At 41.1% G+C, this 21,140-nt stretch overlaps 3 protein-coding genes across 3 annotated transcripts; 1 reads left to right on the top strand and 2 right to left on the bottom strand.

Moving 5' to 3' along the window:
• Window positions 1-2,811: 2,811 nt before the first annotated feature.
• LOC149983166 (uncharacterized) lies at window positions 2,812-4,130 on the bottom strand. Its single transcript, XM_090233747.1, has one exon. The coding sequence runs from the start codon at window positions 4,128-4,130 to the stop codon at window positions 2,991-2,993; it is 1,140 nt and encodes a 379-aa protein (XP_090089873.1). The 3' UTR covers window positions 2,812-2,990.
• On the bottom strand, window positions 2,812-6,440 carry LOC110523213 (GTPase IMAP family member 7). The gene is made up of 2 exons (XM_021601713.3): window positions 6,333-6,440; window positions 2,812-5,202 (listed from the first exon to the last, which is right to left on the bottom strand). The coding sequence occupies exons 1-2, from the start codon at window positions 6,355-6,357 to the stop codon at window positions 4,307-4,309; spliced, it is 921 nt and encodes a 306-aa protein (XP_021457388.3). The 5' UTR covers window positions 6,358-6,440; the 3' UTR covers window positions 2,812-4,306.
• Window positions 6,441-10,053: 3,613 nt separating this feature from the next.
• LOC110523209 (uncharacterized) lies at window positions 10,054-20,975 on the top strand. The gene is made up of 4 exons (XM_036976794.2): window positions 10,054-10,822; window positions 11,246-11,603; window positions 11,897-11,992; window positions 18,891-20,975. Exons 1-4 carry the CDS (start codon window positions 10,652-10,654, stop codon window positions 20,651-20,653), a joined length of 2,388 nt encoding a protein of 795 aa, XP_036832689.2. The 5' UTR covers window positions 10,054-10,651; the 3' UTR covers window positions 20,654-20,975.
• The last annotated feature ends 165 nt before the right edge of the window (window positions 20,976-21,140 follow it).

The raw sequence follows: 21,140 nt of genomic DNA, 5'->3' as shown, positions 1-21,140 counted from the left end.
CTGTTAGGGTGTAGCCTAATAAAGTGCCTAACAAGTTCATCTACAACTATTGAGATTCATCCAAGGATATGGCCACACCCTAACAGAAGGAACGTTTTCTCATGAAATCATTTGACACGTAGTTTGAGAACAGGACTCTTGTAAACACGTTTTACTATATGATATGTTTTACTACTATATAAACTCAGCAAAAAAAGAAATTCCTCTCACTGTCAACTGCGTTTATTTTCAGCAAACTTAATATATGTAAATATTTGTATGAACATAACAAGATTCAACAACTGAGACATAAACTTAACAAATTCCACAGACATGGGACTAACAGAAATGGAATAATGTGTCCCTGAACAAAGGGGGGGTCAAAATCAAAAGTAACAGTCAGTATCTGGTGTGGCCACCAGCTGCATTAAGTATTGCAGTGCATCTCCTCCTCATGGACTGCACCAGATTTGCCAGTTCTTGCTGTGAGACGTTACCCCACTCTTCCACCAAGGCACCTGCAAGTTTTCTGACATTTCTGGGGGGAATGACCCTAGCCCTCACCCTCCGATCCAACAGGTCCCAGACGTGCTCAATGGAATTGAGATCCGGGCTCTTCGCTGGCCATGGCAGAACACTGACATTCCTGTCTTGCAGGAAATCACACACAGAACGAGCAGTACGGCTGGTGGCATTGTCATGCTGGAGGGTCATGTCAGGATGAGCCTGCAGGAAGGGAGGAGGATGTCTTCCCTGTAACGCACAGCGTTGAGATTGCCTGCAATGACAACAAGCCCAGTCCGATGATGCTGTGACACACCGCCCCAGACCATGACTGACCCTCCACCTTCAAATCGATCCCGCTCCAGAGTACAGGCCTCGGTGTAACGCTCATTCGACGATAAACGTGAACCCGAACAAAGTGAAGAGCACTTTTTGACAGTCCTGTCTGATCCAGCGACGGTGGGTTTGTGCCCATAGGCGACGTTGTTGCCGGTGATGTCTGGTGAGGACCTGCCTACAACAGGCCTACAAGCCCTCAGTCCAGCCTTTCTCAGCCTATTTGCAGACAGTCTGAGCACTGATGCAGGGATTGTGCGTTCCTGGTGTAACTCCGGCAGTTGCTATTGCCATCCTGTACCTGTCCCGCAGGTGTGATGTTCGGATGTACCGATCCTGTGCAGGTATTGTTACAGGTGGTCTGCCACTGCGAGAACAATCAGCTGTCCGGCCTGTCTCCCTGTAGCGCTGTCTTAGGCGTCTCATAGTCCGGACATTGCAATATATTGCCCTGGCACATCTGCAGTCCTCATGTCTCCTTGCAGCATGCCTAAGGCACGTTCATGCAGATGAGCAGGGACCCTGGTCATCTTTCTTTTGGTGTTTTTCAGAGTCAGTGGAAAGGCCTCTTTAGTGTCCTAAGTTTTCATAACTGTGACCTTAATTACTTACCGTCTGTAAGCTGTTAGTGTCTTAACGACCGTTCCACAGGTGCATGTTCATTAATTGTTTATGGTTCATTGACAAGCATGGGAAACAGTGTTTAAACCCTTTACAATGAAGATCTGTGAAGTCATTTGCATTTTTACAAATTATCTTTGAAAGACAGTGTCCTGAAAAAGGGACGTTTATTTTTTGCTGAGTTTACAATATTGATCTTTATACTTTAACCTACCTCTCAGACAAGTACTATATATGCCCATATGGCATGACTTTCACCAGTCGCAGATAAAGTAGCTGGAGCATATGAAGAGACATTTTCAGCAATGCTATTATTACAGGGCCAAGATGACCATTGCTGCGTTTACACAGGCAGTTCACTTCTGATCTTAAAATGTACTAATTGGTCTTTTAACCATTTAGATCTGAAAAAAATCAGGTGTAAAAAATATTTAAAAATCCAAAAATAAATGAGTGGGAAAAATATCAGAATTGCCTGTGTGAACGCAGCCCCGGTTACATGTATTCCTTTGGAATGTTGGTATCATGGAAAATGTGCTTTGTTATGCTGGCCTTCACTCGTTATCACAACCACACAATCTTAAACCCGCCTATTTCTACAAATGATCATCTTTAAATGTGATTATAACTCTAACCTTAACCGCACTGCTAACCTTAAATTAAGACCAAAAGGCACATTTTAGTTTTCGTGAACTTTTACGATTATAGCCAATATGGACTTTGTGGCTGTGGTAACTAGTGGAAACCCAGTTATTGACTATGTCTACTTTCTTCTCGGCTAAAGAGGTGATTGCTCACACCTGCGCCCCTTCCCTTTAAATGGGTGCGAGCCATATCAGGGAAAGGTGGACCCCAAGCTGCGGTGCCAGTGCACGGATGATTTTACAGTAGTGTTGTTTAGTGTATTGCTAAGTTAAGGAAAAAATGTCAGTCTCTCGATGTGTAAAACTGATAGAGACATACCCCAAGCGACTTACAGCTGTAATCGCAGCAAAAGGTGGCGCTACAAAGTATTAACTTAAGGGGGCTGAATAATTTTGCACACCCAATTTTTCAGTTTTTGATTTGTTAAAAAAGTTTGAAATATCCAATAAATGTCGTTCCACTTCATGATTGTGTCCCACTTGTTGTTGATTCTTCACAAACAAATACAGTTTTATATCTTTATGTTTGAAGCCTGAAATGTGGCAAAAGGTCGCAAAGTTCAAGGGGGCCGAATACTTTCGCAAGGCACTGTATGTTTGCAAAGTAGAAGTACATGCACATCAGTATGACCTCACTTGTTTTTCATGTGACAACAGACCTGATGAAAACCATACAATAGCTTATATGCATAATATCCAGCAATAATAACCAGTCTTTCTAAATCAGTTTTCGCATGTTTATATTTTATTGTGATTCTTCAAATACAACCTGTCACCCATTCTCTTAACATTCAATAAGAAATGTTCTAACATTTCAAAAAGAGTTAACGCGTGTATAATTGTAGCATTCATTTAATTTGGCACTCACAGATGTGGGAAATGATGTCCCATTCAACCAACCTCTCATTATTTCCTAATTATTTTTCTTATGATGACCAATAGAGTCAGTCCTACTCCCGCTGTGAAAATAATGTTGTTGTTTGACTTCACCATTTCCCAAATTGACTCACGAACAGGGGGGACAGTGGCAGGGACAGGAGGGTCCATGTCAGGAACAGAAGAGACTATGTCAGGGACAGGAGGGATCATGTCAGTGAGAGAAGAGACCATGTCAGGGACAGAAGGGACCATGTCAGGGACAGGACAGGTGGCAGGGACAGAAGAGACCATGTCAGGGACAGAAGGGACCATGTCAGGGACAGGACAGGTGGCAGGGACAGAAGAGACCATGTCAGGGACAGGAGAGACCATGTCAGGGACAGAAGAGACCATGTCAGGGACAGAAGAGACCATGTCAGGGACAGGAGGGACCATGTCAGGGACAGGAGAGACCATGTCAGGGACAGAAGAGACCATGTCAGGGACAGGAGAGACCATGTCAGGGACAGAAGAGACCATGTCAGGGACAGAAGAGACCATGTCAGGGACAGGAGAGACCATGTCAGGGACAGAAGAGACCATGTCAGGGACAGGAGAGACCATGTCAGGGACAGAAGAGACCATGTCAGGGACAGAAGAGACCATGTCAGGGACATGAGGGACCATGTCAGGGACAGGAGGAACTATGTCAGGGACAGGACAGGTGGCAGAGACAGGAGAGATGTGCGGGGGATGTGTTCGTAACCTTTTTAACAACACTTTTACTATCATCACTGCTGCAATGACGAAAAAGCAACCAGCTGCCCCTTTCCAGTACCATGACCAGCTTTTCTGCTTTTTCTGTAGTCTGGTTTCTATTTTTTCTAAAAGCTCTCTAACCTGATTGTTGTTGCTAGTGTCATTGTTTTTGAACACGTGGTATCCACCCCTGCATTTCTTAACCAGCTTCTTCAGATTGCTATCCTCGTGGATGAACTGATCTATAGTTGTGTCTTCCAGTCTCTCCCCATAAGTGAAGAGCACCATCGTGTCTCCATCTATGTTGGCAGATAAAAGCTCAGTGAGTGTCTTCATTACGCTCTTCTCTTGTTCTGTGAAGCGACCCAGCTGAATGACCAGGAGGAAGGCATGGGGACCTGGTTCACACAGAGTCACGGCCCTGTTCATCTCCCCTCTCACTTCCTCCTCAGAGAGGTCACTGTTGGACAGACCTGGAGTGTATAGTATATTTAAATGTACATGTTATGCCAAATAAGTGTGTTTCTGTGTAATGTGTGCTCCCCCTAATCATTATGGTTTGAACATTTCAGCAAACACTAAAAGTCTGGCAAAACTGTTGTCTGTCATTGTATTCCACAGGTCCCTTTCCCGAGGGCAACCACAGCTGCTCCAACAGAAGCCGCTCCAGCAAGAGTGAAGCCTGCTATTTTCAGAACTTGATTTCTTCTTTCAGCTATATATCTTGCATCGTTCTCCATTTCTTGCATCAACTTCTTCTTCGCTTCCTCCAGAGCGGGTCCTTCATATTTATTTTCCAGTGCTTTCATTTCACTCCTTGTCTGCTCTTCTTTCTCTTTCAGAATCCTATCTTTCTCCTCCTCAATTGCTCTCTCAGCCTCTTGGAGCATTTTGTTGGTGTAGTAGTGCTGTCTTCCATCCGTTATGGTCATGTTGTTGATCTTCTCAAGCAGCTTAGATACCTGAGAGCGATTATTGCGGTCTCTGTTGTTGAAGGCATGATATCTCCCATGACATGCTTCAAAGACCAAGGTTTTTAAATCTGCACAGACTTCACTTCCCATAATGAATGAGTCAATACTTTTTCCCTCTAGATCATCTTCACGAGTGAAAAGCACTATGGTGTACTTTTCTGCCTCTTTGCCAAAGATCTGCTGGAGGATGTTCACCGCCTCTTTCTCCTCGTTTGTGTATCTACCCAGCTGGATCACAATCAGGAACGCATGGGGACCAGGAGCAGCAAAAGTGATGATCATTTTGATCTCGTTCAGTATCTCCTCTTGGGTAGATTGGGTGTCAAACAAGCCTGGAGTGTCGATGACAGCAACCATTTGCCCATCCACTTCCCTTTTGTTTTTGTCACACACCAATGTCACAGAGGAGGAAGATAACTTAGACGTAAAAGTGGTTTCTCCCAAGATGGTGTTTCCTACTGCACTCTTCCCAACTCCAGTCTTCCCAACCAAAACAATCCTCAGCTCATCATTTTTCTTTGGCTGCTCTGTTGGGTGACAAAGACAAGATCTTCACTATTGGCACAGAATTGTATGTTTGCAATGTTTGCCCCTTTTAAAGGTTTCGATTCATTTGCATTGTCCTTTTGGTTACGGTATATTTTATTGACCATAGAGTCATGTGATGTTACTTTGAGTCATATTATTCTTCCGATATTCCATGGAGATCCCACTGAATCACATGACATGTCCAATCAAATCATTTCGCAGTATCAAAAATGCTCTTTATTGTATGTTTTAAAAAGTGTCTCAACATCTTCTTAAAAATCATATAATACTTTTAAGAGACAAAATATATATTTTAATTCTCCAATGACTTGGGTACAGTTCAAAACACACCAAACAACCATCCACATGACATTACAAGCAGGGCAGGTACTGCCATAGTTCAATACATATGCAAAAATGTGCAGGAAACTAAGAGACCTGTGCTAATTAAACATGCAGCTGATGGTGTCCTTTTTACTCTGACACGTTTAACATAGAAAAAAGAGAAAAGCAATGAAAAGCTGGAAACTGGGTACTGGCTTGTGTTTCAGTTAAGCTATTTATCTATTAATTAACAAAATAATCAACTTCAATGCTTAACTTAAGAAGATAATAATTTCCTGTTTGTGGACAGCACCCTCATAAGTAAAAAAAAAAAAAAAATTTTTTTTTTTTTAAAAAGCAAAAATATTTACAGATATTGACAATGCACAGAGACCCCATTATGAACGGATGTACTTGTTGATGAACAGTGAGTGTCTCTGTATTTATTAATGATTGAGTCAACCACAAAAGAAGATCTGGCATTTCACAATAAAGTAATTTGAATTGAACTGAACTATATTGGATATACTTAATATACTGTATGTTTGACAGCAGTATTTATACATGTTTACTGTTAGTTGAATGAAAAGTTAGTGTAAAGGAGCATACTTTTTGTGTACTTGGACCCGTTTAACTGAACAAAATATTAAAGTATTATTGCATTGACCTGATGGGTTTGCACTACAATAGTCTACTGATATAAATACCAATTCTAGTTGATGATATTATTACATTTAACTTCCTTTCATACAAGTATCATGCATACAACAAGAACGTTAATATACTATTAACTAAGTGTACTTACCCATCTGATTATCCAGGGAACTCATGTTTGAGCTGTGACATCTGTCATGTGCTGTGTTTGTTTGATTTTAGAGTGATCTAACGAATCATCACTGTCTCTATAGCCTTGTGTGCAGGGCGGGCTCTAGCCATGAGGGCCCTAAACACATTTTGGTTGGATGATTGCATGTTGCAACTCAGCGTAAAACACCTCCCCTCAGAGAGGTTGGGTTAAATGGGGATGACTCATTTCGGTTGAAAGCATTAAGTTGTGCAACTGACTAGGTATCTCCTCCCTCCTTTCTAACAACCTACAGAATTACCATAGGCCTAATCAATAATCAGTTTCAATAGGCTTATCAATTTCATCTTGCCAAAACAATTTCATCCAATGGTTCATTTCATTTCAAGAGTGTTAAACATGTCTGTGTTTCTATAACTGTTATGTGTTTAATACTAAACTATGATTACATTATTTGAGTTATGATTCTGATAGGGAACTACACATGTGGAGTTGTGAAAACAGTGAGTTTTGATACTCTGCATACAATCAATCCTGTGGGCCATTTCCAAATGAGACGTTTGAAAGTGAACTAAGTTAGTAGACTTTCTTATATGTATCTAAGCTACAGTATGTTATGTTAAAAGTTGAGAACAAGTCTTGTCTCGTTACAGTATTACAGGTCAGGGTGCAAATATATGAGATACAATATCACCATCTACTGTACTTTTGATAAACTGTCTCTGGAACATCAGATGGATGAAGAAAACAGAGAATTCTAATTATGAACTTCTTTGGGTTTGATGTATAAAGTTAGTCCTCCCTGCGACTTCACCATCAGTGTCAACGTTGCGCCAAGAGGGAATTGGTTTCTCCCATGGGAGACCTGAGTTCAGATCCAGCCCATGACATACAGGCCTACAATAACCTTTTTGTGTGATCACAAAAAATCGTACACGACAGTAATGTTTACACATTCAAAAATAGTTTGTTCAGCATGGCTTGTAATTTATGCTGTCTAAGTTATTGGAAGTTCGAGGTTTCGACTGTTAAATTGCCCGATTACATTTTGAGCAGCACATCAGTGATATAACCTACTCCATTCTGGTTAAAAGCAGACAGTGACTTTAATTGCACTGGAAAGTACCTCATTGTAATATTTAAAAGCTTTTATGTTTTTCATCTTTTCAGCTACCACCTTTTGCTCAGGTCCCTTAAAGGGCCTACTCACTGGACAAAAACTGATTGAATCAGCGTTGTTTCCACATCATTTCAACCAATTAAATCAATGTGATGAAGTTGAATGAAAGTGGAAAACTGATTGGATTTGCAAAAAGTAATCAACGTCAGGGCATTTTGTACCCCCCCCCCCCCCACCCAACTTTTAACCTAAATCCAATGACATGGTGACATTCGTTGTTGATTTCACGTTGAATTCACAGTTAGTGGACAACTCAACCAAATGTAAATCAAAACTAGACATTGAACTGACATCTGTGCTCAGTGGGTAGTCTTTAATCTGTTCCCTTGGTGTACTATTTTTCCTTTGTAAGAGAATGATGTCTATACATGTTTTTGGTTACAGTCCTTCCATTTCAAATGATTTCTGGTAGCAATAACATTTTATCTTAAGGAAGGGTGCATTGGATCTCCTGTTATTTGCAACACTGCATTAATGGTTTTTGAGTAAGGATTCAATTCCTAGTGCATTCTCGTTTTTTAAAATTTGAGTCATTTATCAGACACTCTTATCCAGAGGAATTAGGGTTACGTGCATTGCTCAAGGGCACATCGACAGATTTTTCACATAGTTGGCTGGGGGATTGGAAACAGCAACCTTTCACTTACAGGCCCAACACTCTTAACCGCTAGGCTACCTGCCGCCCTAGTGTGTTCCTTTTTTATGATGGTAGAATTTAGACCATCATGTCCTCAGTTCTTGTAACATTTGAATTATCTGGGACTGATTCTGAAAATTGTTGCTTTATCAGAAAGAATATGTTTCATTCAATTGCCATGAAGCAATATATCCTCTATTGATTCAATGTTGATAGACATCATGGTTTCAAAGTGAATTGATTTAGAATGTTGCATTTCTTTCATTTCAACATTTTCTGATGACTTGACACTCCCATCCTCTGTCTGAGCTATGTTTGTTATTGACAGAATGAGCAAGCCAATGTAATGCTTTGTAGGTTAGCAGTAAAACCTTGAAATCAACCCTAGAATTAACAGGAAGCCAGTGTAGAGAGGCTAGCACTGGAGTAATATGATCAAATGTTTGGGTTCTACTCAAGATTCTAGCAGGCATGTTTAGCACTAACTGAAGTTTATTTTGTGCTTTATCCGGGCAGCCGAAAGGTAGAGCATTGCAGTTGTCTAATCTAGAAGGGACAAACGCATGGATGAGCTTTTATGCATCATTTCTGGACAATAGGTTTGGGATTTTTGCAAAGTTACGAAGATAGAAGAAAGCTGTCCTTGAAATATTCTTAATATGTTCGTCAAAAAGAGAGATCAGGGTCCAGAGTTAACGCCAAGGTCCTTCACAGTTTTATTTGAGACGACTGTACAACCATCAAGATTAATTGTCAGATCCAACAGGAGATCACTTTGTTTCTTGGGACCTAGAACGAGAATCTCTGTTTTGTCCGAGTTGAAACACAGGCTTCCAGGGTGGGCAACATCTGCAAACCATGTGTATGTGACCAATCAAATTCGATTTGATTTAGCAGTGAAAGTTAACATTACGTTTCCAAATGACATCACCAAAGAGGTAGAATATATAGTAAAAACAATAGTGGTTCTAAAACCTTGAGGAACATCGAAACGTACAATTGATTTGTCAGAGGACAAACCATCCACAGAGACGAACTGATATCTTTCCGACAGATAAGATCTACACCAGGCAAGAACTTGTCCGTGTAGACCAATTAGGGTTTCCAATCTCTCCAAAAGAATGTGGTGTTCGATACCGAGGTAAAGTTGGTTTTATATTCAGACATTTGGACATTCAACAAACATTCGCCAAAAGTGGAATTTGTATTCAAAACAAAGGTTGTAAGAATATAGAATAAATCTAATAAATCATATCTAGTTTGATGGTTCTGTGACAAACTGTGAATTCGTTATTGATTTATACAGCTTTAAATTGCATTTTAAAGATTTTATGTATTTTCATCAAATCAAAACTTGTTTTTTTATTCAAAACAAAGGTTGTTAAAGCATGCTAAACATTTATAGAATAAATCATATCTAGTTTAATGTTTCTGTGACAAACGGTGAATTAGTTATTGATTTATACAACTTTAAATTGCATTTGAAAGATTTTATGTATTTCTATCAAATCAAAACTGGAATTTGTATTCAAAACAAAAGGTTTTAAAAGTATGCTCGACAGTTATAGAATTAACCATATATATTTTCATGTTTCTGTGACAATCAATTAATTAGTTATTGATTTTTACATTTGTAAATGGATTTTGGCGAATGTCTTTTGAATGTTCGAATGTGTGAATATAAAACCAACTTTACCTTGGTGTAAAACATGGTGTCAAAAGCAGCACTAAGGTCTAGGAGCACGAGAAAAGATGCAGAGCCTTGGTCTGACGCAATTAAAATGTAATTTAACACCTCACGAGTGCAGTCTCGTGAAGGTGCTTTGATGGGGTTTAAAACCAGACTGAAGCGTTTCGTATATGTTATTTGTCTTCAGGAAGGCAGTGAGTTGCTGCGCAACAGCTTTTTCATTTTTTTTTTTTTTTGGAGAGGAATGTGTGATTTGATATAGGCCAATAGTTTTTTACATTTTCAGGGTCAAGTTTTAGGTTTTTCAATTGAGGCTTTATTACTGCCACTTTTAGTGAGTTTGGTACACATCTGGTGAATAGCGAGACGTTTATTATGTTCAACATAGGAGGGCCAAACACTGGAAGCAGCTCTTTCAGTAGTGTAGTTGGAATAGGGTCCAGTATGCACCTTGAAGGTTTAGAGTTGACATCAGTTAAAAACCATTAAAACTTCCAGAAACAGTGTTGGTATTGTGTTATTGTTGTTGTTTTTCATAGGGGGTTATAATGAAAAGCATCACCAATATAGTTTTAAAAATGTAATAGTACAGTCAACAACTTGATTTAAAATGAACTTCGTTCTATCTTTGCTAATCTATTTCTATAATTAATTGTTTGCATTTTCAATAAATGTATGTTTAAGCAAGTTCAAAGTATAATTTTCTGATTTTTTTTTAAATCCAGAAAATAATGTAAAGTAAAAGTCTGGAAGGAGTACTTTTATTTTGAAAATTAGGCGTACAGGAAGGAACTGCCGATGCTAAGTGACAGATGGCTAGCTGTTATGTGAGTGAGTCTGAGGGCAAAATGGCTACAGCTTACAATATGTTTCAGTTAGAAACAACATCTATTATGGCCGTTGTCGTAGAGACGACAATGACAGAAATGGGCAAATTTTTGACCACCGTGCCAAACTCTTACGTTTGCAATCCGGAGAGAGACGTGAGTACAGAGTTGAGCTAACTGCGTCAAATATGTTTTTAAAGAAACCCAATTAGTTATACATCCGGAAAAAGATCTGCCTCATTGTTCTGTGGCAACGTATAGTACTGTTAACGCGTAACGTTATCTAACTAGTTAAAGATTCGTTGTCTAGTAGTTTATCCAATGTTGTGTAACCACTATCAGAATATTTGGTGTAACTATGGCTAAATTAGCCAGCTTCCTGCAATTTCCTTATCTACGGTAGTTGTTAGCTAGTTCGCTAGTTAGCTAACTGCTAGCGGTTAGCTAAGTGTGTGATTAAAAAAAATAAAAATAAATTAAAACGTTTAAAAAATAAAAGTAGCTGACTGCATAGACAACTAAGTTAACGTTAACTAACTATTTAGGTAACATTTTTTTCTTCTCAATTTCTCTTCACAGCTGTGCACAATTATGAATCTGGTGACAGGGGAGGCTATTCGTAAAATTTGCCAACTATTCCTAGTGGTCTCCTCAAGTTTACAAAATGAGAACGATAAACTGAAGACCAAGGTGGAGCAGATGGATGAAGATATGAAAACCAAGGTGAAGCAGATGGATGAAGATATGAAAGCCAAGGTGAAGCAGATGGATGAAGATATGAAAACCAAGGTGGAGCAGATGAATGAAGATATGAAGGCATTGACTGAGAAGGCTGAACATTATAGAGCATCACTGGCTAAAATGCAGGCACAAGCAGAACCAAAAGGACCCACGCATATTCTGCTCAATGGAATGATTTTTGCAATTCCACCAGTTGGTGAGTGTTATAGACCTAGCTAGCCAATAGTCATTATTTTTTCAATTTAACAACTTCTTATTTACAATGACAGTGGGTTAACTGCCTTACTCAGGTGCAGAACAACATATATTTTTTACGTTGGCAGCTCAGGGATTTGATCTAGCAACCTTTCGGTTACTGGCCCAACGCTCTAACCACTAGGCTACCTGCCTAGGCTTTAGCTAAAGCTTGTTATTGGTGTAAATCACACAATTTTGTGGGAAGTGAAAGGTGAATGTGTGTTAAAGGTAATTATGCTTGTTATGTTTTAGGTCTCTCAATGTTCTCTGGAATGACAGCGGCTTCAACATTGCCAGGGAATGTCAGTCAAGCAAACACTGTCACTAATGCGATGTCAGTCTGTGCAGGTAATCCTTCAAATTGTGTTATTTTGAATAATTGTTAGCAAACCAAGGTCTTAATCACTAGGAACCAAACAGAAGCAAATGGGCCAAAACGGGGCATAGGCAGCCAGTGAGAGGTGTCACCACCAGTGAGTGAATGGTGTCGTCTGTGTAGATGTGGATCAGAGAATCACCAGCAGCAAGAGCCACATCATTGATGTATACAGAGAGAAGTCGGCTCGAGAATTGAACCCTGTGGCACCCCCATAGAGACTGCCAGAGGTCCGGACAGCAGGCCTTCCGATTTGACACACATTTGAACTCTATCAGAGAAGTAGTTGGTGAACCAGGCGAGGCAGTCATTTGAGAAACCAAGGCTGTTGAGTCTGCCGATAAGAATGTGGTGATTGACAGAGTCGAAAGCCTTGGCCAGGTTGATGAATACGGCTGCACAGTATTGTCTTTTATCAATGGCAGTTATGATATCGTTTAGGACCTTGAGCGTGAGGTGCACCCATGACCAGCTCGGAAACCAGATTGCATAGCGGTACGGTGGGATTCAAAATGGTCGGTGATCTGTTTGTTAACTTAGCTTTCGAAGGCAGGGTAGGATAGATATAGGTCTGTAACAGTTTGGGTCTAGAGTGTCTCCCCCTTTGAAGAGGGTGATGACCACGGCAGCTTTCCGATCTCAGACGATACGAAATAGAGGTTGAACAGGCTAGTAATAGGGGTTGCAACAATTGCGGCGGATAATTTTAGAAAGAGAGGGTCCAGATTGTCTAGCCCAGCTGATTTTTTTGGGGGGGGTGCACATTTTGCAGTGCTTCCAGAACATCAGCTATCTGGATTTGGGTGAAGGGGAAATGGGCGAGGCTTGGGCAAGTTGCTGTGGGGGGTGCAGGGCTGTTGACCGGAGTAGGGGTTGCCAGGTGGAAAGCATGGCCAGTCGTAGAAAAATGCTTATTGAAATTCTCAATTATCGTGGATTTATCGGTGGTGATAGTGTTTCCTAGCCTCAGTGCAGTGGGCAGTTGGGAGGAGGTGCTCTTATTCTCCATTAACTTTAGTGTCCTAGAACTTTTTGGAGTTTGTGCAACAGGATGCAAATTTCTGTTTTAAGAAAGCTAGCCTTTGCTTTCCTAACTGCCTGTGTATATTGGTTCCTAAATTCCATGAAAAGTTGCATATCGCGGTGGCTATTCGATGCTAATGCAGTACGCCACAGGATGTTTTTGTGCTGGTCAAGGGCAATCAGGTCTGGAGTGAATCAAGGGCTATATCTGTTCCTGGTTCTAAATTTTTTGAACGGGGCATGCTTATTTAAGATGGTGAGGAAAGCAATTTTAAAGAATAACCAGGCATCCTCTACTGACGGAATGAGGTCAATATCCTTCCAGGATACCCGGGCCAGTTCGATTAGAAATGCCTGCTCAATTAAGTGTTTTAGGGAGCGTTTGACCGTGATGAGGGGTGGTCGTTTGACCGCGGACCTGTTACGGACGCAGGCAATGAGGCAGTGATCGCTGAAATCCTGGTTGAAGACAACAGAGGTGTATTTAGAGGGCAGGTTGGTCAGGATGATATCTATGAGGGTGCCTGTGTTTACCGATTTGGGGTTGTACCTGGTAGGTTCCATGATAATTTGGGTGAGATTGAGGGCATCTAGCTTAGATTGTAGGACGGCCGGGGTGTTAAGCATATCCCAGTTTAGGTCACCTAACAGTACAAACTCTGAAGATAAATGGGGGGCAATTAATTCACATATGGTGTCCAGGGCACAGCTGGGGGCTGAGGGGGGTCTGTAACAAGCGGCAACAGTGAGAGACTTATTTCTGGAAAGGTGGATTTTTAAAAGTAGAAGGTCAAACTGTTTGGGCACAGACCTGGATGGGATGACAGAACTCTGCAGGCTGTCTCTGCAGTAGATTGCAACTCCACCCTCTTTGGCAGTTCTAGCTTGGTGGAAAATGTTGTAGTTGGGGATGGAAATTTCAGAATTTTTGGTGGCCTTCCTAAGCCGGGATTCAGACACGGATAGGACATCAGGGTTGATGGAGTGTGCTAAAGCAGTGGGGGGAAAAAACTACTTATGGAGGAGGCTTCTGATGTTAGCATGCATGAAACCAAGGCTTTTACAGTTACAGAAGTCAGCAAATGATAGCGCCTGGAGAATAGGAGTGGAACTGGGGGCTACAGGGCCTGGGTTAACCTCTACATCAACAGAGGAGGAGTAGGATAAGGGTATGGCTAAAGGCTATAAGATCTGGTCGTCTAGTGCGTTGGGGACAGAGAATAAAAGTAGCAGATTTCTAGGTGTAGTAGAATAGATTCAAGCGTTGCCTCCAGAGACAAAACCTCTCATCGTCATGCATCAATTAACGTAGGTGAGGTCTCCGCATATGTGTGGGTTGGGCCGAAAGAATAAGACATTTTGAGCGGGACTGAGGGCTCTACAGTGAAATAAAACAATAAAAACTAGCCACGGCAGCAGTAGACAAGGCATATTGACATTAGAGAGGGTCATAAAGCAATCACAGGTGTTGATCAGGAGAGCTGAGACAACAACGGGTAAATGGCAATGAATGGGCAGAGCGGGTCAGTTAGGTACATATAGGACCTGAGTTTGAGGCTGGGGCCGACAGGTAAACAAAATGAGGTATCGTGTTATTGAAACAGTCCAGGGTGCATCAGCTGTGTAGCCAAGTGATCATAGGGTCAAACGAGTAGCAATAGTTGAGTCAGGGTGCTGTTCGGTAGTCACTACTACGCTGGGCAAGCAGAGGACACAGCGTTCAGAAAAAGCTAGCGGGCCGGGGCTAGTAGATAGTTCTGCTGCGATATCGTAACAGAATAGCCTGTTGAGACCACATCGGGAAATCACGTCGGCAGTCCAGTCGTGATGGATCGGCGGGGCTCCGTGTTGACAATAAAGGATCGGATCCAGGCCAACTGGCAAAGTAGGTATTGTAGCCCTAGAATTAGCTGGTATATGAGCCTAGATCAAGGCTAGCTGGTGCTTGCTTCGGGATAGAGGCGTTAGCTAGCTAGCTGTAATGATCCAGAGCGGCAGGAATCCGGTGATATGGTGGAGAGAGGCCGTCCAATATGCTCTGGGTTGCTATCGCGCTGTGTAGACTGGCAGGTGATTGTCCAAGCTAAGGCTGGCTGATTCCGGGGGGGGGGAAAGATGAGGACCGCTAGCCGTGGCTAACAAAGACTAGCAGCTAGTTAGCTGGCTAGCTCCTGGTGGAAGTTCCAGTTATAAGGAATAAAAAATAAACTGATCCGTACCACATTACATTGGGTGAGGCATGGAGACTTCATGGATGTGTGCTCTGTTTTATACACCGGTCAGCAACAGGTGAAGCTGAAATAGCCGAATCCACTAATTCTAAGTGTTGTCCACATACTTTTGTATGTATAGTGTAGCTCAGATATAGAGGATGGGAGTGTCAAGTCATCAGTAAATGTTGAAGTGAAACGCATGCAACATTCTAAATTAATAAACTTTTGAAACCATGATGTCTATCAAAATTGAATCAATAGAGGATATATTGCTTCATGGCAATTGAATGAAACGTATTCTCTCAGGTAAAGCAGCAATTTTCAGAATCAGTCCCAGAAAATTCAAATGTTACAATAACTGAGGACATGATGGTATATTATACCAAGAAAGGAAGACACTAGGGCGGCAGGTAGCCTAGCGGTTAAGAGTGTTGGGCCTGTAAGTGGAAGGTTGCTGTTTCCAATCCCCAAGCCAACTATATGTGAAAAATCTGTCGGTGTCGTTGAGTAATTTTGCTGGAAGTTTTTATGGTTTTTAACCACTGTCAACTCTTAACAAAACAGGATTTAAACATGTTTTGAAGATAATGTTCATATCCACATGTTTGCTTCTGTACTGTTTTTAAACTATAGACGTTGTCGAAGTCAATGTGTTACAGCAACCTGTTACCTGAATCTAGACGAATGTAAGATAATGGTCAAGCTGAAACAAAAGATTCTGAATCAATGGTCTTGGAAACCGTGTCTATGGATGAAATAGATTATTTTTTTGTCTATCAAAGTGGACTCAATTGATGAAAACAAGAACATCAAACTAGTCACTTAGATACAGATAATGATGTTGACAATCATAAAAACTGAAACGAGTCACGATTCCTCACATGGCAGTTTCTTGTCATTGTTGGTAGCTATCTGGCCATCCAGAATACACAACTCAGACTTCTGCCCTATTAAACCATAGTTTTGCGTGACGTTGTCAGCTAACCCATCTATAGCACGAGTCAGCTTGGTTGGTTGCTGTCTCTCGCTCCCTGCATCACTTGGTCACAGTAAGGCCCCTCCCCTGCTTGCTAGAGAGGCACCTCTCTCCCTACTGTGGCGCAGCCCTGGTTAATAAAGTAGCTTTTTTTATTTTATTATTCTGCTACCTTCACTCTAATCGGACCGGGTTTGCATCCTACCTGTCTATATGGAACAGGTCTCTCTATATTAAAATGTTTTCTGTACATTACCGTTCAAAAGTTTGGGGTCACTTAGATTTTTTTTTTTTTTTAATTTTGAGAAAAGCAAACAAATGTGTTTATCCCATCTTATGGATAGCCCCCCTTTTTTCAAATTTTTGCCTAAATGACATACCCAACTCTAACTGCCTGTAGCTGAGGCCCTAAAGCAAGGATATGCATATTCTTGGTACCATTTGAAAGGAAACACTTTGAAGTTTGTGGAAATGTGAATTGATTATAGTTACCATATAACACAACAGATCGGGTAGAAGAAAATACAAAGAAAAAAACAACCAGCCTTTTTCTACCACCATCTTTGAAATGCAAGATAATGGTCATAGTTATAACCATCACTCTGGTTGTAATTCCGATAGTGTCCACAAGATGGCAGCATCGTATGTGGAAAGTTTCAGACGGATAACTGAACAACAGGACTTTGGTGTGAGTCCCCAGTTACATTTGAGAAAATCGTGAAAGCGACATTCTCATTCATATTCCATTTTTCTGCAAGAATATTGTCAAATCTGTATACTTGGACTTTGATTTAGCTTTCCAAGTATTAGTAGCCATATAAGTTCAACATTTGCAAAACAACCAGTTTTCATGACATCATAACTCTGAATATCCTTATAATTTTTGTCCAAAATGGAAAGGCATGCTGTCGTACAAGGTTAGTAGCTACATTTTGCGACCGAAACATGGTTTCCGGATACTCCCGTAAAGCCCAGCTCATTGGTTGGTTCATTAAATAGTACTCGCAAAACACCAGTCTCAACGTTAACAGTGAAGAGGTGACTTTGGGATGCTGGTCTTCAAGGCAGAGCCATATCTCAGACTGGCCAATAAAAATTTAAGATTAAGATGGGCAAAAGAACACAGACACTGAATAGAGGAACTCTGCCTAGAAGGCCAGCATCCCGGAGTCGCCTCTTCACTGTGAATGCTGAGACTGGTGTTTTGCGGGTACTATTTAATGAAGCTGCCAGTTGAGGACTTTTGAGTAGTTTGAGAAACAGACAAAAGACACTAATGTACTTGTCTTCTTGCTCAGTTGTGCACCGGGGCCTCCCACTCTTTCTATTCTGGTTAGGGCCAGTTTGCGCTGTTCTGTGAAGGGAGTAGTACACAGCGTTGTACGAGATCTTCAGTTTCTTGGCAATTTCTCACATGGAATAGCCTTAATTTCTCAGAACAAGAATAGACTGACAAGTTTCAGAAGAGAGGTCTTTGTTTCTGGCCATTTTGAGCCTGTAATTGAACCCACAAATGCTGATGCTCCAGATACACAACTAGTCTAAAGAAGGCAAGTGTTATTGCTTCTTTAATCAGAACAGCAGTTTTCAGCTGTGCTAACATAATTGCAAAAGGATTTTCTAATGATCAATTAGCCTTTTTAAAATGATAAACTTGGATTAGCTAACACAACGTGTCATTGGAACACAGGAGTGATGGTTGCTGATAATTGACCTCTGTACGCCTATGTAGATATTCCATTAAAAATCAGCTGTTTCCAGCTACAATAGTTATTTACAACATTTAATATCTACACTGTATTTCTGATCAAGTTGATGTTATTTTAATGGACAAAAAGTGCATTTTTAAGTGACCCCAAACTTTTGAATGGTAGTGTATTTCGGGTCTGGGTGGGAAAGCCCCAGGTCCATTTCGGAAGGGGTCCAACTTTTTGTACCCATGAAGACATCTAATTGGGTAGTCATAAATTTAAGATTAAAATAACATTCTGAACAATGCTTTACTTTTTCTTTGCACACATTCTGAGAATTTGCCAAGCTGCTGAAATTGCGCGCTTCCCAACTTTAGGCTATGCGATTTTAAAACCATCCACAATTATATTTTGGGAGACCCTAATGATCCTCTGTGGCTATATCATGCTCTGTGGTTTAGTATTTTGAATAATTTGATTTATTTCTGTAGACAGGAGTAATTTACATATTATGGGCAAATGTAATTAAATTGACTTAGGGGGAAGCTTAGCTAACCTATTGGACGTGCTGCCTATGGGGAAGGGACTACCTGAATGTTTGTTTTCACTTTCCTTTGCAAAGCGTTTTGCTACAGTGTGCACTACTGAATATGGACCAGTTGTTTGAAAACAATTCACAGGCTTGTAAACGTAATGTTTATTTTATAGCTAATGTAAAAAATAAAAAAAAAGATTCAGACTGGCGTCCTGTCCAGCTGCTTTATTTGTACATAATCAAGATGCCTCATGCTACATAAACAGAAGATCTATAGGCTCCGGTTATATGGGCCTTTCTAGCTCGGACAAGGCTACTTATTTTTAATTAATGAAATTAGTTTGTGTAATCCTCATTTGTAAAACGTGCTTAATTTATAGTTTTTGTGTGTGTATAAATGTGTATATATACTCATAATCCTTTTGTCTTTAGGTCCTGCAAAGGTTTGCAGCAAACCCACAGAGATGTCTTCATTGGAGAATGACTCCTCTCTGGGAGACACAGATGGACTGAATACAGACCCCTCCCCAAGAGACACTGACTCCAACGTTGAGCATATGAGAGCTGCTCTGCCAGGGAGCAACGAGAGAGACGGCCATGAAAGCCAGAAAAACAGCAATACTACTAAAAGGATGCGATCCAAAGAAACCAAATGCTTCAAGTGTGATGTTTGTGAGAAGACCTTCAGCCGGAAGAACCTACTGGTACAACACAAGCTAACTCACACAAGACCCTTCAAGTGTGATGTTTGTGAAAAGACTTTCAGCAGGAAGGGGTCACTGGAAGCTCACAAGCTAATTCACACACTGGTACATCAGATGCTAATTCACACAGAAGAGAGGCCATTCACTTGTGGTCAGTGTGGCAAAACATTCAGAATGTCCAAGCAGCTTGAACATCACATGTTGCGTCACAGAGAAAAAACGTTCAGTTGCAAAGTTTGTGGAAATGTTTTGTCTACCAAGAAAGATCTGAAACGACATCAGCTTGTTCATGCAGTGGAGAGACCGTTCAAGTGCCTGACTTGTGACAAGGGTTTCACATCAAGGAAACTGCTTATCGAGCACGAGAGAATCCACACCGGTGAAAAACCATACACCTGTGCTGTATGTGGGAAGAGTTACAGACAGCATGGTGGCCTAAATATTCATATGCGAACACATACAGGTGTACGTCCGCATTCATGTTCAGAGTGTGGTAAGGGTTTTATGACAAGCAGCAGCCTCAAAAACCACATGGTTGTTCATACAGGGGAGAAGGCATTTAAATGTGAGACCTGTGGAGCAGCTTTCGGCCATAAAGCAAACCTTCAGAGACACCAAGTTCTTCACACGGGGGAGAGACCGTACAAATGTGAAGTGTGTGGGAAAAGCTACCTTCAGTCCACTGACCTAAAAGCTCACATGCACTGTCATGGGGCAACCAAACCATTTATGTGTGACCTATGTGGGAAGACTTTTATGTACAATTTTCAAATGAGACGACACCATCTAAAATGGCACACAGCTGAAGGAGAGAAGCAGAGGGAACGACAGAGAAGAGAAAGAACGAGAGAGAGAACCGCCAGGAGAGCGGGAACCTCAACAAAGCCATTCAGTTGTGACATATGTTTGAATGGCTTCAGTTCCATGCTAACTCTGAAAAACCATCAACGAAGTCACACGGGACAAAAGCAATACTCTTGTTCCATTTGCGGAAAGAACTTTGCCTATAAAAATACTTTGGACTATCACATGAGACTTCACAGTGGAGTGAAGCCCTACGCTTGTAAATTCTGTGAAAAGACATTTGTTCTTAAGCAAGCTCTAGAAGGACATGAGCGAACCCATACAGGTGAAAAGCCCTTCAAATGCAGTTATTGTGACAAGACTTTCTCAGTCAACACCAATCTGAAAAGGCATGAGCGAGTCCACACGGGAGAGAAGCCATTCAAATGTGACGTCTGCGGGAGAGGTTTCAGCCAAGCCAACAACGTCAAAGCCCACATGCAAGTCCACACTGGAGTTAGGCCTTATTATTGCAAGAGATGTGGAAAGGGCTTTTCTGACATAAGACACTACAAAAACCATAGCTGTAATGGTGTGGCAGCAACACGTGATCGGTCTCGTAAATCTTCAGACCGCTCTTTCAGAAATACGAAAGGAGGTGAAGACAGCAGTGCTTGCCATAATGCTGCTGTGATGTCGACTCAGTGATATAATCTCTATCATTCACAGTGGGGCAACTTCCTGCTTTCAGACATCAGGAACAATGGGGATGTATCTGTAGGGTTAAACGATCTGGGATGGGTTTCTGGAAAGCCTCATAGGAAATTAATGTGTGCTTTAGGAAATGAGATGAGTGCCTGCTGTAATGCTTGGAGATATTGCTGTAAGTCTTAGGGTCAATGTTCATGAGGCCAAATTCCTCAAAGACATGACTGTTTATTTCTGACAGTGTACTGAATTGTTTAAGATTTTTCCTATTTTTCATTTTATTGTGTAAATCATTAAACACTTAATTCATGTGAGTCATTCACATTTTTTCTGTCATTTTGTCTCCTTTCCCAAGATAATCCATAGGATTTCTGTTTGAGCTGTACATACTTTTTATTGCCACCAGAGACTCTGGGTTCGGGCCCAGGCTCTGTCGTAACCGACCGCGACGGGGAGGTCTGTGGGGCGACGCACAATTGGTCTAGCG

Source organism: Oncorhynchus mykiss, chromosome 5 (assembly GCF_057628025.1).
Source record: "Oncorhynchus mykiss isolate SJ-2025 chromosome 5, ASM5762802v1, whole genome shotgun sequence".
Lineage (NCBI taxonomy): Eukaryota > Metazoa > Chordata > Actinopteri > Salmoniformes > Salmonidae > Oncorhynchus > Oncorhynchus mykiss.
This window is presented reverse-complemented; position numbering and strand designations above follow the sequence as displayed.

Excerpts from the sequence above, each read along its gene's own strand:
- LOC110523213 (XM_021601713.3), bottom strand. The coding sequence starts at position 6,357 with ATGAGTTCCCTGGATAATCAGATGG. Across the intron at positions 5,203-6,332 it reads TTCCCTGGATAATCAGATGG|AGCAGCCAAAGAAAAATGAT; the intron begins GTAAGTACACTT and ends GTCACCCAACAG.
- LOC110523209 (XM_036976794.2), top strand. The coding sequence starts at position 10,652 with ATGGCTAGCTGTTATGTGAGTGAGTCTGAGGGCAAAATGGCTACAGCT. Across the intron at positions 11,604-11,896 it reads TTTTGCAATTCCACCAGTTG|GTCTCTCAATGTTCTCTGGA; the intron begins GTGAGTGTTATA and ends GTTATGTTTTAG. Across the intron at positions 11,993-18,890 it reads TGCGATGTCAGTCTGTGCAG|GTCCTGCAAAGGTTTGCAGC; the intron begins GTAATCCTTCAA and ends TTTTGTCTTTAG.
- LOC149983166 (XM_090233747.1), bottom strand. The coding sequence starts at position 4,130 with ATGAACAGGGCCGTGACTCTGTGTGAACCAGGTCCCCATGCCTTCCTC.